The sequence below is a fragment of the Tetranychus urticae genome, chromosome 2 (genome assembly GCF_039701765.1).
Source record: "Tetranychus urticae isolate SD_2017Ah chromosome 2, NJAU_TeUrti_SD_1.0, whole genome shotgun sequence".
In the NCBI taxonomy this organism is placed as follows: Eukaryota; Metazoa; Arthropoda; class Arachnida; order Trombidiformes; family Tetranychidae; genus Tetranychus; species Tetranychus urticae.
Window position 1 is genome coordinate 6,116,559 of NC_142959.1, and position 16,777 is coordinate 6,133,335.

The 16,777-nt window shown below is 31.7% G+C and overlaps 1 protein-coding gene and 2 long non-coding RNA genes across 3 annotated transcripts; 1 reads left to right on the forward strand and 2 right to left on the reverse strand.

The window, feature by feature from the left end:
- Window positions 1-2,481: 2,481 nt before the first annotated feature.
- LOC107366185 (nuclear hormone receptor HR96) lies at window positions 2,482-7,927 on the reverse strand. The gene is made up of 4 exons (XM_089267289.1): window positions 7,387-7,927; window positions 6,024-6,938; window positions 5,604-5,794; window positions 2,482-4,483 (listed from the first exon to the last, which is right to left on the reverse strand). Exons 1-4 carry the CDS (start codon window positions 7,516-7,518, stop codon window positions 4,273-4,275), a joined length of 1,449 nt encoding a protein of 482 aa, XP_089123415.1. The 5' UTR covers window positions 7,519-7,927; the 3' UTR covers window positions 2,482-4,272.
- Window positions 7,928-8,199: 272 nt separating this feature from the next.
- LOC107366186 (uncharacterized) lies at window positions 8,200-13,693 on the forward strand. The gene is made up of 6 exons (XR_003082951.2): window positions 8,200-8,894; window positions 8,975-9,262; window positions 9,743-9,853; window positions 10,468-11,280; window positions 11,625-13,114; window positions 13,457-13,693. It is a non-coding gene; the product is annotated as an uncharacterized LOC107366186 (long non-coding RNA).
- Window positions 13,694-14,955: 1,262 nt separating this feature from the next.
- Window positions 14,956-16,117, reverse strand: LOC107366067 (uncharacterized). The gene is made up of 2 exons (XR_001569546.3): window positions 15,885-16,117; window positions 14,956-15,780 (listed from the first exon to the last, which is right to left on the reverse strand). It is a non-coding gene; the product is annotated as an uncharacterized LOC107366067 (long non-coding RNA).
- Between the last annotated feature and the right edge of the window lie 660 nt (window positions 16,118-16,777).

Consider the following 16,777-nt stretch of genomic DNA (forward strand, 5'->3'; position numbering starts at 1 on the left):
AGAGCTACTGTTTTTGGCTATTTTACAAATCTTCTCGCGACAACTTTCCGGATGTTACACGGTGGAAAAGATGATGATGCCAATTATATCTTGCACACCGAAAATGTTATATTCAGTGAAGCACGAGCAGATTTTGCAAATTTAAAAACTGAACATAGCCAATTCCGCTGTTGAAATCGCCAGTGCATCCAGGTCTGCGTTTCTTCAACGATGTAGAATTCCTGTCGATGGTTATTTAACCAGTTTCTTATTTGTCCTGCGTTCCTGGGCTCTAGCGGCTCATCATGGTGATCTATTATGATATTTCGTATATGATGTAAAGAGCGAAAAAAGAGAGTCTTGAGTTGGCGCAAAAGGTCATCAAAATCACGAAAACTTATATTTCTATTATCGTCATCGCCTACGGAGTGATAAACTTGGTCCATATTAACAATTGAAAAACTTGAAAAACACAAAAAGATATAAGAAATTTCACGAGTAAAAGCACATTGAATAATAACACTATGAACCTTAATGACATTGCCACATTACTTAATCACATTACTTTTTGTTCATTATTTGGCGTTTTATTTAATTTTAACAATAATATATCTTGATTATGAAATTTCTAATTTATACCCGCATGTAGTTAAGACGAAGATTTTCGTAACTTCTCAATTAGTTGTGTTACTATGTAATTTTCCTAATTATGTATTATTCTGATGATGCGCCGGTGTTACAAGAATGGATTAAGGTCTCAGTAACTCAGTACAGGTTAATTAGTTCAAGATCTGTACTTCCATCATGTTTTTCATTTGTGGGAGCTTCTGTTTTTTTCTTCTCTTTTTGATGTTTTTTTGGTTTTTGTTTTATATTCAGGCAGTGTGAAAATTCGAGTTCATTAGGTAAGAAATGATTTGAACTATTTTCAATTGCAGCACAAACCCAGCACAGCATATCTACAGCACAGTATGCAGAATAGTTATTTCTTGTTGGGTTTTAAGAAACTAACGCAGCAAACTGTGCACAGTTTGTGCTGTGAAAATTTAGTCAGAAACAGCAAGCGTTTGAAATTATTTAAGCAAACATTTTAACAAACAGTTTTTCAGAACTTTATTAACGTAAGTTAGGTAACGTAGGTTGCCAAAGGAGTGCTGACAATTATGTCTTGCACAAAGTGTACACAAATAGTGCCGAGCCGAAAATTATACCAAATTGAAGATTTAGATCGTTGATCACGCTTGAGAAAGCAGCGTTGCCGTATATGGCGTTCAAATTCTTCAAATTCAACGTATTCTGTTTTGCAGCCAACGCAAAAAATCAAAAAATTAGCAGCTAATAAATGACCAATTAGAACAGTAGTGTCTGAACTTTTGTTACTTTAGTTAATTACATGCACAGCCATCGTAATGGAAGAAATAATCATGCTTATCCAGAGTATTATTTTTTATGGTTACGAGTCTTTGAATTGAAACTGCTTTTTTTGTTGACAACTCGAGGAGCTGGAACTTTACAGGATCTGACGGTTCACCAGTTATTTTGCTTGTCGGAGAATTATAATGAATTCTGTAGAAGCCATCCGATTCCCTATTCAAGCAAAAAAATTTCGGTAATCAAGTCGATTTACTTTAATCATAACTTACATTTCTACTTTGTATTGTTTTTGAAGTGAAATAGTTTTGTTGATTTGTTCGAAATAAAAGACCCAATTATCATCAATTATCATATTATTATCATCATATGTCACTAGCATCAACCAATCTGAAAAATTTTTACGCTCTCAGAAAATAACCTTTAAATATCGTTAGAGGTCAAATAACGCAATGACCTTTAATGACCTTGACCTTGAAATATGACAATTGTGTATCGTTGAAATTTGGATAAACAAAATACATAACCTCAAGATCACTCCAGTGCAGAGTAATAGGCGTTTTACAATATGAAAATTAGCTGGCATGCCCTGTATTGTCATCGGATAAACATTCAAAAAGTCGTTCTCCTTTTCAAAAATGAATTTTATTATCACTAAAGAAATTTTTGTATAATTATTGTACAAATTGAATTGATTGCTGTAAATATAGTTTTAACTATTACATTAATAGTTACATTATCGTATACTAACGTTAGAACCGCCACTTTGAAAAGCCTTTTTCATCCAAATATATTCAAAAAGCCAAGATTCTGTTCAAATTGAAAAGAATTGAAGAAAACTGATTTTGTTCAGGCAAATTTTATTTTACTTTCCGTTTGTGTTTGATTCACAATTCAATACGTACGAGAAAATTACATACTTTGACAATACAATGATTTTCTTATTGTTTTGCATTAATTTCACATTCTTAATTCTTAAACATAACCAGTTTGTACCAATTATCAGTGAAACCTAACAATATCTAGATATTAAGGTAAAGAACGTGATATGCAATTGACAATGAACAAAAAAAAGATGCGACCATAAATAGTCGTTGATGCCAAATTTACTTTATCAGACGAGTCGGTTTGTCCTTTCTCTTGGTGCAATTATTGATAGTGGACAGAGAAAAATCTCATTTCATAGTTAATTCAAATTATAATTGGGATTGAATGGCTTGATTTGGCTAGTAATGTGTTGGTGGTAGTCTTAGTGGTTCATTTGGTGGTGAAGTTAACCTAAAAAAATAGATAAGACAAATATAATTGACAAAAGGATTTTTCAATTTGTTAACCATTTTGAAATTGAGAAGGACATTAGGCAGCAATTCCCGAAATGGTAACAATGTGAGCAAAATTAACAGGTTAAATCAGGAATAAAGAAATGATCTTACAGTGGTTAGTACAATTAATAACATTGGCAAGATGAAATACAATGAGCTTAAAACAGGCAAAATATTAAGCTTTTGTTGCTAACAATAGTAACAATTTGGTGGTTCGAGGAGGATCACAAGGGCAATCACAGAGGTTAGATTAATATAAAGTGGTAAAGTTAATGAAAAGTGAAAGGCTTAGATTTGTTGACGAAAGAAATGAAACTAGAAAAAAAGATACAAGAATAATTCGAGGTAATTATTTCCAAGTACATATTCAGGGTAATATGTAAATATATTTTCATAATTAACATTCAATTTAGTCAAACTATTCATTTTAAGCAATCTTTTGCTCAATTTACGTAATCTTGAATATTGATTCTTTCGACAACAATTAGATGAGACCAAGAAAAGATGGCGATACCTAAAAAGTGTCTATTTATCAGAAATAGATACTTTTTATTTACATAGGATTTTTTTTGTAACTTTTTTTCATCTCATGATATGAATGCACCATATGTCCACTAAAAAGGGAAGGAGAAAGTTGATACAACTTAGGGAAATGATAATAATTCATATGCATGTCAATGTGTGTAAATAAATTCATGAATGCATTGAATTATTATTCATGGGAAAATGAAAGAAATGAAGAAAGGATTTGATCTTGACCAGTTGAATATCAGGATAGTTGAATTATTTTTTAGGTTTTTTTTCGCGTCTCTTGTGATTTGGATCGATCAAGACTTTAGTTCCAATTATTTTCCTTTCCATCCGTGAGTGATTCTTTTAGATAATTGAATAACCTAACTCAGGGTAGATAAGCAGCTTAATAGGATCTAGGATAACTTGGATAAAATGTTAATAGACTTCGACGTTTATGTACAAAAACAAACTAGTTCTCAATGAGAACATTGTCGAAATAATTCTTTTTTTTTCTCAACGCTCTTGAATAAGAACATGTTATCGAAAAATATAGTTGAACTGAATAAGAGAGTTAAAACGAAGACGAGCAAGAACGTGTGTAAAGTGGTAACAGATGCTTGAAATTCACGGACCCGTCCGATTTCATCAAGATAATTGATATTAACACGTAACATGCGCAAATATTTATAATTATGTGTAAGGATTGTTTGTGTATGTATATGCTTATGTATGTATATTTGGTGTTTGTGAAGCATTTTGTAGTTAATTTGTCAGTCTAGTCTTTGGACGTTGGAATCTCGCATTATGAGATTTTCGAGTTTTGAGGTAAAAGATAAATTAAAGCAAATCATCCCAATAACTTGAAAAACACTTGAAATATACAAACACACATATTAAAAAATCCAGGATCATTATCATTTTTCACAAAGCTTTGACCGTGTGTGTATTACAGTTTGTAGCAGAGTAATAATTGCACCAAATCCACCAAGAAAACCTTAGTTTTTATCTGCAACTTTGCTTGATTCTCATTTTGTCTTTTCCAATAATGTCTTTTGTTCATTTCTTTTCCTGTTTCATTACAAGCGATTCAATGCTTAAGGTCAAGAATTTCAATCAAAAGTGGCCCAATAGCTTCGGTTCCAGCTTCTAAATATATCCTTATGTGATTTTCGTTGAGCTCCCGTAAGTCCTCCAATTTCATCATCAACTGGTAATGATCGGCATGAGCTTCACAAACAGAGTTACACCTAGTTTCGAGGTATCTTCTTAGTAGATAGATATATGAATACTGTTCTAATCTGTTAATGGGATAAAGAAACAAATATTATAATCAGTAAAACTGTCAATCATGAGTATTATAATGATAAATGCTAAAAGGAAAAAAAAGAGGAAAAGGAAAGAAAGGACAGAAAAAAGAAGGTAGAGAAGACAAGAAAAGAGGGAGAAAGAGATAGGTAGAAAGTTGAATAGAAACAAGAGGACGACTAAAGGTGAAACTTGAAGATTACCGACTCTAGTGAGGGATGATACATTTTAAAAGCTTTAATATACAATAAAAGCTAATAGATTAAAAAAGAATTGAATCAGTTCTGAACAAAGGCTAAGTTGCTATCTTGAACAACTCTCGTCATCATCATTATTATCAGCAAACAACTCGTGACGAGCATCCACAATTAAACATATTATTAATACTTATAGAGAGAAAGAGAAAAATGTTTAAACAAATAGTGAGATACATAATGAACGAAGGAGTAGAAAAATAATCAAAATTATATAATTAAACTAGCTTTTGACCTTCTAGGAATGGAAATTTAAACCCATAATTTGAAAAAAACAAACCCACAAGTTTCTTATCAAAACAGAACGATAGAGAGCTAAACGATAGTAATGAATAGTTGTCATAGGAATCAGATTGGCAATCAGAAAAATTGCCTTAAAAGCACAAGTGTATAACTACTCAATAAAGAGCATAATCTAATTGTTTGTCATAAAATAATTTAGATACAGTAGGTCAAAAGCAATTGAAAGTGTACGAAGATGTCATGGCGCAGCTCAAATTTTCAAGACATTTCTATTAAGATTGCGTAGAAATTTGTGCTAAAAGTGGATTCTTTACTCCTCTAAGGATGATGTTTTATGGCAACAATCAGGGTAAAATTCTAGATTAATCAATGGTAAAGTCTAAAAATGAAAATTATCTATTGTGTAAAAGTTGCTATTCCTCCCCTTTTCACTTTACTCCACCATAATAACAGGATGAAGAGAAAGATTAAAGATATCAAGGTACATTATCAACTGTATTGGTGAAATGAGCTAATTCAATCAGATAGGAATCTAGGAAGGAAAAGTCAATAGAGAAGGGTTGGGAGATGGATAGGCAAGTGTTTATTTCAACATCTTATAAGTAAAAACAAATACCTGACTGTGTTTGGATGACGAAGATTTGCTCTTTCAGGTGTGAATAGGACAATGGCCACTAAAAGAAGATTAACATAGTGATCCTGTCTCCACCGTGGATTAAAATTCTTGATAAACTCTCGATGAGCATTGTACAAATCTCCTTTGGTGCGAAAGACGTTAAGAGTTAAGCTACATTTGGTTATTTCATCCTGTAAAGTAAATAAGATGAGAAGATAGCGTGTTAAAATTGTTTTGGTAGTAAAAGGTTGATTAAAAGACCATCTAATCTCCTGCAATCTTAAAATTTACTCTCATATGAAAGATGAATTTTTTCAGACTCAGAAGTGAAATCTTAAAATTTCAAGAGCTTAACAGAGAGCGAGGTAAAAAGAGTTCAAAATGCGATAGAGAAGAGAGGTCAGTTGAAAATGAATTTACCTGCCAACATTCATCGTCAAGGTTAAAACTAATTGAGGCTTTCATAAGCATCATTTCAAGACATCCTCCTTTCAAAAGAGCAATTTGATCTTCTATGCAAAGATTTCGGAAACATTGTATCCTTTTACACCATTTGATTATCCTTCGTATGGACAAGTCTGACAGCCTTACAAGATCAGTAATGTCGGTGTGATCTTCATCGTAAGGTTTGGTGAAAAGAGGTTCATCAATGGTTCCAAAAGCTGTCATCAACTCTTCTAATTTCATGGACTCCAGTTCATTGAGTTGGTGACTTGGCTGAGTTCGATCATTTCGGAGGTAAAGAGGTGTAAAATTGGTCTCCAATATTCTGCGATTCACTCTTAACCTCCATAAGTCTTGTTTGCGTGTAACACCATTATCACCGTATGAGCTTTCATTCGCATTTGATCTAGATCTTTCTGGACGCCCATCTTCCAATCTAAAATCTGAATCGGGGGACATCAGGTTGCCCTTGTATGTGTCAATTTCTTTGTCAATGTAATCCAAGAATCTTTCAGGAGTCTCAACATTATCATCGAATAGTGGTGTATCAGATGTTGATGAATCTATTGAAATCCTCGTTGAAGTGTTGGAGTTATTTGAACTTACAGATGTCGTCCTTTGGTTACCTGATTGATTTGATGCGCCACTAAATTCAAATCCATTGCCACTATTACTATTTCCATTGTTACTTTCACCATTGCATTCTAAGGCAGCTTGTCTTTTAAGCTTATTCTGTTCAATTTTGGCTCGTTTCATTTTTTTCTGTTCCTCTGATAATATCCACTCTTTCTTCATACCAACACGGAAGCATTTCTCTAGACGACATTTTTGACAGAATCGTCGAGTAATTACATCAATATTACAGTTACCATTAAAAGGGCATCTTAATTTCTGTCAGAGAAAAGACAAAGCCAAATGAGAAACTAATAGCAATAGTGATGAAAAACATGGATCATGAAAAAGGGGGTGGAAAGATTACATACTTAATGTGACCGCCTCAAAAGAGTAATCATAAGGAAACATTTGACAGAATGAAAATATCAAAATCAAACACACACACACAAATGAAAGAAAAACACTCATAAACCTAAGCAAAAAACTACGATACAAGTATCCATATTCCAGTCAATCAATTGACACAATAATGGAGACAACAATCACTAGATGACACATTGAATGATCATATCAATTGTGGAAAAAGAATAGATGAGCGACATGCAGATATCATATAACAAAAGAAGACATGACTATTATGAGCAGAAAAAAGGTAAGGTGAAGAAAATGGTTGAGAGGAAAAGAGAAACAAGAAACAAACAAGAAAAAAAAACAAATTGATTACCTCGCTCTTGTAGGCATTGCGCCTGAAGAAAGCCTTGCAAGATTCACAGGTTATAGCATTAAAATTAAATCCCATGGCTTTGTCTGAACATACTTTACAAATTTTTTGATGATCTTTATCAACCTTATCCATGATTGACTCTTTGATGTGATGTGAGTTGGTTGATTTGATGAATACGTTTAAAGGGAAAAGAAGCAACAGCAACAGGCGTAGAAGTAATAACAAAAAAATACAGTAAATTGAGAGGATCTTTAGGTTATATGTCTTGTAACGTTTTAAAATTGAAACAGTTCAATAAGACAAAAAATAGAAGGGATGAAACGAAAGATGAAATTTGTAGAGAGAGAAATGTGTCTTTCAAAAACGAGAAATAATTTTTACTAAATATATATATTAATTTGATGAATAATAATATCAAGTGTAACCATAGTCACAATATAATGGTTTTACTGGTAATAATGTAAAATAAAATTAATAATAAAGAATCAGAAATTGGGTTTTTTTCACCGAAAAAAGAGATTTAAGCAGCCTTTACTACACTTAGTTTCTGCCTCTTCTGCCTTTCGATATTCACTCTTATCTTCACTCACTCACTCTCTTTCGGTGACTCTTATCCGTTACCATTGGTTACTCTTTCTCTTTCTTTCTTCATTCTGTGTCTTCCTTCTCTTTCGTTAATCTTCTTTACTGTCTAAAATTGCAATTCTTGCGTCATCCTTGCAAACGGCTGTGAAGATTAGAGGAAGAAACAAATGAATATGGAGGAAAAGTGATGATCATGAAGATGAACAAAGTGTTAGAGGTTGACTTACAGAGTTTTAATCAAACGATAAAAGACGATTGAAACAACAGAATCTTAATAGCGAATAGACGTGTTTTATTATTGAATTAAAGTCTCTATCAATTATTATAATGACGCTAGAGAAGTTACAATTATACCTATCACATCTTCCAATCATCTCTCATCACTTTAATCATCATCTTTCCCTACTTTTTTCTTGTAATCATTAATAGATAATATGACATTATAAGATAAAGACTATTTTCTAGTTGCCTATTGTTCGATAATCCAATCAATTGTTTTACATTATGTACATTTTTATCTCATCAACATTTATCGCTTATTGAAAATTTACCAAAAAAACAACATTTTCAAAAGCTCTCAACTTTTCCATGATATTTACCAACGCAAGAAGCTTTCATTTTTTAAAAGCTTATCTCTAAAAAAATTGAACTTATTCGTCAATCTGAAAGCTAACATTTAGTTACATTTACCGTAAGGCTTAAGTATAAGATCTTATCTCTTTTGGTCTCGACAAGGCTCTGTCTTTACCAGCTTCCATTTTACCTTTACTTTCTTTTTGTCTGGTTAATGTTCATGTTTTTTTTGTTCCCATGAGTTTCATTTTTCCCCTTCTTTTGGTGAAATATAATTCGATTTCTGTTCATCTCTATTGTCATTAAAATGAAAACTGTGATTGAAAATTGTCTCTGTTCATCATTATCGGGTAAGTTCAACAAATCTTATCCATTTTAACCATTATCAAAGCTACTCAATTAATCATACATCTCTCATACTCTCTTTTAGCTAATAACCTATTGTCATCGATCTCTGTTTTATGCATGATCGTTTGCTATTGATAGTAATCATTGTATTAATCAATTATGGTTCATTAATGGTTCTCTACCAGTTCGTCTGATTTTACGCTTTTGATCATGCTTGTCATCAGCTGATCAACATTCCATTGTTACTTCATCAGGATCGTTTGTGGCTTTATTTTTCCCTGGGAACCAAAGAGTTTTATATACATAGTTAACAAAGATTTGGTGGAAGTTTTGTTTCTTGCTTCAGTCGCACTTGTTGTTGTTCATCATGGTGAGTTGAGATTGTTGATCAGCAAGAAAAACAGGGAAAAGAAATGATAGATGGTGTAATCATCAAGGCTTCATGCTTCTCATGTGTATAAATTAGAGAAAAGAGAGGGAAAGATAGACCGAGAGGGGAAACTAGACAATTGGACTACGGCCAAGATTGAGAGAGTGAACTGATGTAATTTCAAGAGGAAATTAAATTCTATTCATATGTTGGACCAAACTGATAATCAGTTTGTTTACCAGCTTATTTGCACTTGATATTTCTTTAGTTTCCATTTTCATCCAAGGTATGGTTCTTTGTCATTTTGGTTGATGTAAATTTCCATTAACCCAAATCATGAATATACGTTTCAAAATGCACATGAAGTGTAAGCCATTTTTTTCTGCCATGCTTTTCCCGGTTTTGGCAAATCAACAATTTTTCAATTTGTCTATCATTCAGCAAATTATTCATTCTTCCCTCACTTTCATTCATTTACAGGACACTTTTGCTGATTTTGGCAAAAAAAATTTCATACATTTTCTTCCATTCTTTGACCATTGGTAAAAAACTGTCCATGAACTCAACACCTATGGGACCACCTTTGTCCAGGTATCTTTGAATTGTTCAGATTTTCATGTGTGTCATGGAGCATGGAGCATGAGAGGGCGCTGTGTCATGATAAAAATAAAATTTCCAAGTCCCTAAGGGCAAAGATGAAACTTCATCACAATGATATTTTTTATTTATCTTGACATTAGCCGTTGTTAATGTAACTTTGTTTTATTTTTTTGCAATTTGATATTTTTCGTTTATTCAGTCGATTATCTTTCATCTCTTTTCATTTTCTTCAATTTTAAATGATTCTATTGCAACATAACTCAGTGAAAGGTGAACATTTCCAACTCTGTGCCTCTGACAGGTAGAATTATATTTCCTCATATTTTCTGATACTTGAGACAATTTAATTCCTCTTTAGACGAATTGATTTGTTCTTGAAATCCAGTCCATTGCAATTACAATCTTTAGCGTATTTTAAATATCCTTTTACAGGTTAAAATAATTCAATTTTTTTCAAATCATCTGAAAATACCTTTATATCTCTCATTTACTAATATCTTTGCTTTCGTTTTTAATTTCATGTTTATTTTTCCCTGGCAACGGTGCTTATCCAACCTCATTCCTGGTCTCATTCATCATACTGTGTAAATTTGTTAACCTTTAAGCATGGTTGCCGGCTACCTGTTGAACATTTGAAAAACCAACTCATTTGGTTGCGACTGATTGATTACCATGAGAATCGCATTTCTGGTTAACATGGATCACTTGATATTTGGTTCCTCTTTCAATTTTGAGATCCTTCATTGAGTCCAAATTTACCGGCAATTACTTAGCTAACAATTTAATATAATCAAATGGTGTTTTATTGAGTCGATGAAACCTGAACCTCTGATGATTAAGTGGTCTGGTTAATAGCTGACTTACAGTTGAGGTGATCAAATCAATTATTTACAATAATCAACCCAGCTAACCAAACAATGAGTATTCCTAGATATTGTCATTTTGTCACTTTGTCAGTGTTTCATCTTGATTGCCAAAAGGAAACAACCCATCAAATTTTCTTACCAGATAATAATCGTTTGTTACATGAGTTTCAAGCAGATGAAATTTATAATTGTGAATGTGTCAAGTTGAATTAACGAGGAACAGGCGATAATAATAAGTTATGGTTAACTATTCATTGTGAATTATTTGATTCCATTGGACTGACGATTTACTTACCCCATACTTACTCAAAGATACTATCGAGCTTTGGATGGTTAAACAGCAGGAGGCAACATCTTTTTGCAACATTGTTACTTTTTTATTGAGTTAATTGCCAATCCAATCGCAGATCCAGCTCATCATTTACTGAAAACAAGCACTTGGTTAACCTCTATAAATAATAAAATCTTGGTTACTCTAAAGCTGATCTTCTAGTAACCACGGCACGACCATTCATAATTAACTTCATCTATCATCTTAACCAACACAAACAGGTTAGTTAATTTTGCTAAATTTACATGTCCACTTTAAAAACAATTACATATTCGATCAAATTGACCAAATTGATGAACAAATGTTAACCATTTTCCTTCAATCATGCATCTATTACATGTACATTTTACATGACCAAGTGAGACAATATCAATTGTTTTGCTTTTCAAACGACAACTTGTTCATGATGACATCTTTTTATTGTAATGCTATTAGGATTCTGTGGGGTAGAAATTAAACAATTAAGCATCAAATAAAACAGTTAATCAGATCAAAGGTTTACACCTTTAAAATTATAAAAATGTATCTCAATTACTTGAATAATTTTTATCTTATTTTTATACAGTTTAATTTCAATGTATTTGACTTGGAATGACTTTGAAAGGCTTGGAAACCCAAAAGATCGCCTAAATTCCCTGCTAATATTTACAAGCAATTGTTGAACCCAAAATCGGCAAAGACTTCAAGTTACCAAGCTTATTCCAAAAGACCCCTTTTCACCAGAATTTTTACTGAGGTCTCCCAGAGGAGGGAAAAATCAGCAGTAGTTTAATGATAATGAAACAAAGATGGAGCTGATGATTATAGAAATTCTGTTTCTCATTACTGTAATCATTACAGTGGAATGGTATGAGCCAAGGTTAAAAACTAGGAACCTGTCATCATGGCAAAAAGGAGCGGAGAGAGTAAAAGAGGATCATCAAGCAACAAACCTCATCTTTAACTTTCCTTTCCCTTCCCATCTCCACTTACCTATCATAATCTTTCACTTCAATCTTTAAATTCAGGTTAATTTTTCGTCCGTTAATAATTTTATTATATCTGAGGCTAAAAAATAACCGATAACAAATCGTAAACAATTTAGTTTTCCTACAAAGCCACCAGCACTTGTAGCTTCTAGTCTTTCAAATTGATAGCTTGATCATTTTTAATTCACAATGCCATTTCAAACGAATAGATAATGAATTCCGGGTACAATGAGCGACCCACTGTTAACAGTATCGCTTATCTTCCACGAATTTTCACGCTATCTATTTTGTTAATGTCATTTGATCAAATTTGTTTACGCAAATTTAGATCGACTTCAATTGTGTGTTAGTAATCTCAGAAACAATATGATATTAGCTTGCGCTTTTTCCTCGCAATTTTTTACGTAATTGTTGTTAAATATTGTTTTTACATTTTGCCTACACTTGAGGGATCAGTGAAAAAAGACTGAATAAAAGACTTATCAGATAGTCTAACTGTCATGACAAATTGCCATAACAACAGAAGAAAGTGTCTTTAATTTTCCACTAACAATCGAAATCAAGTGTAACCTGAGATTATCTTTTCGAGTTTTTCCCTTTTATTAATACTTTTTTCTGTCTCAGTCCAAAGCCCTTTCTCATAACTTGGTTATTATTTTACAGAATTATTTTGTTTCTCCTTTTTCCACAATTAATTATCGTTAGCCTTTCTCTGTAAACATCATCATTACCAACATAAAATTCAAGTTATCTTCAACACAAGATCAAGAAAGGAGATATCAGACGCCAAAACAAGAGACAACAAAACTAAAATGAAACTATCAATTGAAATAATCTCTTACCTGAAGGACAACCCAAGAACTCAGCCATCTTTAAACTAGGAATCTAATGCTAAAAGCAATGTACATACTTTGAAGAAAGATTGATTCCCAATCAAGGGCAAAACTGTTAAATCAAATTCACACTACCTTAACTTGCCTCCCATCATAATTATTATCAAATAAAAATGATGATGATGGTGATGATTAGAGGAAAGGAAAAGGACTTCAGAAATGGAAAGAATCTGCATCCAGAAAACAACTCACCTGTAAGAAGATTCAACAGGTCTTCAAAGTGATACTTGAGCAACAAAAATCAGTCATTTTTGTCAGTTCAGATAGATAGCTTTTGATGAACATTTTGTTTCTTAAATTCAATATTCTTGTTACTCTGGAGCTGTGAGATTAACAAACTTAACCAAGGAAACTTAATCTTTTCACATTGCATGATATTTCTGCAAATCCAGTGTTTATTAGGTGAACAGATAATATAAACATGTAACATCATAAGAATATCATTTCATCTCTTGTGAAAAAAAGATGAAGCTAAGCAAGAAAAAAATACTTGAAAATATCTTTTACTAATCTATTTTTTCCTACCTTATCAACAGGTTAACTCATATTGTGAATAATATCCACCAAGGACCAGGAAAACTGATATGGTCACGAAAAAGATTAGACATTTTTTGGTTCCAGGTTAATCAGTTTAGGCAAAAACCTGATTCACATTTAAAGATGGAACGCTATTATAGAATAATGGTTATTTATATTTTACCTTTTGCCTGACTTTAAACCATTGTTGTTTAATATCGCTAATTATTTTGACATTAATAAGGCTCAAAACACAATTTAAACTAATGTTATATTAATAAGAGTTTAAAATGAAAACCTTTTCGGTGTCTTAACAATTTGAACAACAAGAATTACATGAAAGTGGTAAGAATTGTTTTCTTATTTTGAGCTCAACGTCCACTTTGTTGAATAGCATTAACAACCAACATCTGATTGCCATACTTTTTCAATTATGAAGGGCTAAGTGTCATTTAAAACTACTCAATAAGCTTTGGATTAAACGATTTGCAAGAAAAAAACAGCCGGACTTTCATTGGTCCTAATTTCTGGACAATCAGCATCGGGAAACCAAATAATTTTCAGTTTAAAAAGGGTTTTTCTTGGGTTTTCTCGAATTTTTTGGTAATATCTTTGAAATTTGAATATTTTGTTATATCAGCCATTTTTGCTGATTGGAATAATTTACTCAGAAAGTGAGAAAAAAGTTGAAATAAATCAATATTCTTGATACTCTTGAGCTGTGAGATTAACAAACCCAACCAATGAAACTTAATCTTTTCCCATTGCATGATATTTCTGCAAACCCAGTGTTTATTAGGTGAACAGATAGTATCAACATGTAACATTATTCATAAGAATATCATCTGTTGTGAAAAAATAAACTTGAAAATATCTTTTACTAATCTATTTTTACCTTATCAACAGGTTAACTCATATTGTGAATGGCAACAATTGAAGGACCAGGAAAACTGATCTGGTCATGAAAAAGATTAGACATTTTTTGGTTCTAAGGTTAGTCAGTTTAGGCAAAACTAGATTCATATTTAAAGATGAGACGCTAAAATGACACTCATAAATTTTTGCTTTACCTGATTACTCCTGGCTTTACAGGGCTTTGATTTCAACCATTGATAGAGGTTAAGACTCTTTTTTTACATAAAAAAGGGAAAATTTTACTTTAAGCTTTACCTTGTTTTTATGACTTTTATTTTCATTAGGATGATCCTTTATTGCAAACAATTATAACTAATCGCGAAGAGATAATCAAGAGGCAGCTTCTTCATATTATTAATATCATATTAGTCCCTTTATCTACCTGGCATAGTTATTATCATTTTTATTACTTCTACAAGTGTTTATCAAGATTAAATTCAGAGGTTGGAAACTTGATTTGAGCAGGTTTTCACCTGAGAAAGCAAAATAAAACAAAAAGCAACTTACATTTGCGGATGTTGCTATCAAACATCATTGACAAGTGGCTAGATTTTTTAGTTACATAAAAAACATTTGAAGAAAAAGGAAAATTCATTTCCAATCTTGATTGTCCGAAAGTGTGACCATTACAATGGTTTACTTTGTTTTAATATTAAACAATAATAAAGCAATAAACAGATAAAGCATTATTTATTAGTACAAATTGTTTAATTGAGAGGATAACAATTTAACTTGCTTTTTTACAAACATCACCTTAGGACTGTAAAAATGGATTCACATACAGCTTTAGGTTTCTGTTGCTCGGTTAGGCCTTTGTAAGGCCTAATTGTTATGTTTATTGTAAACCCTTGTGTTTTGACGTCTTGATTAATGTAACAATTAAATGAGATTAAAGATTTTTTTTGACATCAATCTTAATGGTATTACTTTGATTATAGTTGCTTTTTGAAGGTAGAACACCTTTTCAATCCTTGAAATGTATCACAAAAATGTGATAAATACATTTCATTTAACATAATCTAACTCTGATCTTTCCCAATTTATCAGCTCTTCATTAAAAACTATTCAACAAAAATCAGCTAATCTATATCTGAATCAGTTTATTAAACTATCAACTGAAGAGCTGAGGGTAAAATTGAGAGTAATCACAGCAAAACCTCTCATAATTCATATATTCATGGGACGAAATCATTTGTTTCCCAAATCAAAATGATTCACTTTCAATTCACAGAATTACTGTTGAAACAAACCTTTTATCCAGACGGGAAAATTAACACCAGGATATTAGAGCTCCTAAATCATGGGATTTTGTTACAATTGATATCAAAATTGATTCCTATTTTTGCATCAAAGCATTAAGAGTTGGCGGTGACAAGATAGGCTTTTTTTCCATCTGAAAAAAGTGCTGTGAAACTACAATCGATAAAAGCTGTGGATAGAAAAATAAAAATCAAAGGTCAACTTGTGATTAGTTAAACACGGGATGAGCTGTGATTAGCTAATGACAGCAATCACAGCTACAATTAAACTTACATGTAGATCAGGTTGATTAAATGTTATGCTCTTAGACAACAGTCACTAAAGAGGCTTTAGCTATGAAGAAAAATTGTCAACTAACAGTTGATTCCATTGATAAGTTGAATTGCCATCAAGATAATTAAGAGTAAGTTAATATAAACTGAGATAGTCACTAATTAATTCCGTGTTTAATCGAGATGAACTACTCTTGAAAACAAAACAAAAATACTTGATGTCAATATGAAAAAACACCAATAAGAATGAATCTCACAGAAGCGGTTAATTCAATTTAATTTTAGATCAACAATAATTTTTGCAAAAAAATGATTATTTCCATCATTATATAGACTAACAAGTTTAAGGTAAATTAATGAACTACTAATGAATTCAATTTACCTCCTTTAATGGTCAATTTATTAATTGTGAAGCAATTAAGAGCTAAAATATAAGAAAAAACATGAAATAAGAAACCATTATTAGCCATAAATTTTCATACATTTTTACGTTGTTTTGATGGATATACATTTAGGCCTGAATTCAATTTAATTGAAACAATCAATCTTTATTGTGAACAACTGCAATTAATGCTGTTAATTATTTTGAAATGTTGTTGTCAAATCAAAAGGTTGTTGAAAAGGTTATTAATCATGTTGACATCAGTAAAGCTCAAAACAAAAGGTAAATGTAATGTTAATAGCAGCTTGAGAAGAAGGCTTTCTTTGTTTTATAATGAAATTACTTGTATGTTATTCAATGGAAACATGAAATTCATGGAAATTTTAAAGTTAATTTTTGATAAAATTAATTCAAGGTTGAAATACAAATCAACAAATCAACTCGTGATTGTGAACAATGTCAATTAAAATTATACATATTAATATTTATCATTGTTGATCATCAATTCATTT

What these genes read in the sequence shown, in the direction of transcription:
- LOC107366185 (XM_089267289.1), bottom strand. Translation starts at nt 7,518, where the DNA reads ATGGATAAGGTTGATAAAGATCATCAAAAAATTTGTAAAGTATGTTCA. An exon ending in TTGACGATGAATGTTGGCAG is followed by an intron (nt 5,795 to 6,023) that starts GTAAATTCATTT and finishes TTTACTTTACAG; the next exon opens with GATGAAATAACCAAATGTAG. An exon ending in CGTCATCCAAACACAGTCAG is followed by an intron (nt 4,484 to 5,603) that starts GTATTTGTTTTT and finishes TCCCATTAACAG; the next exon opens with ATTAGAACAGTATTCATATA.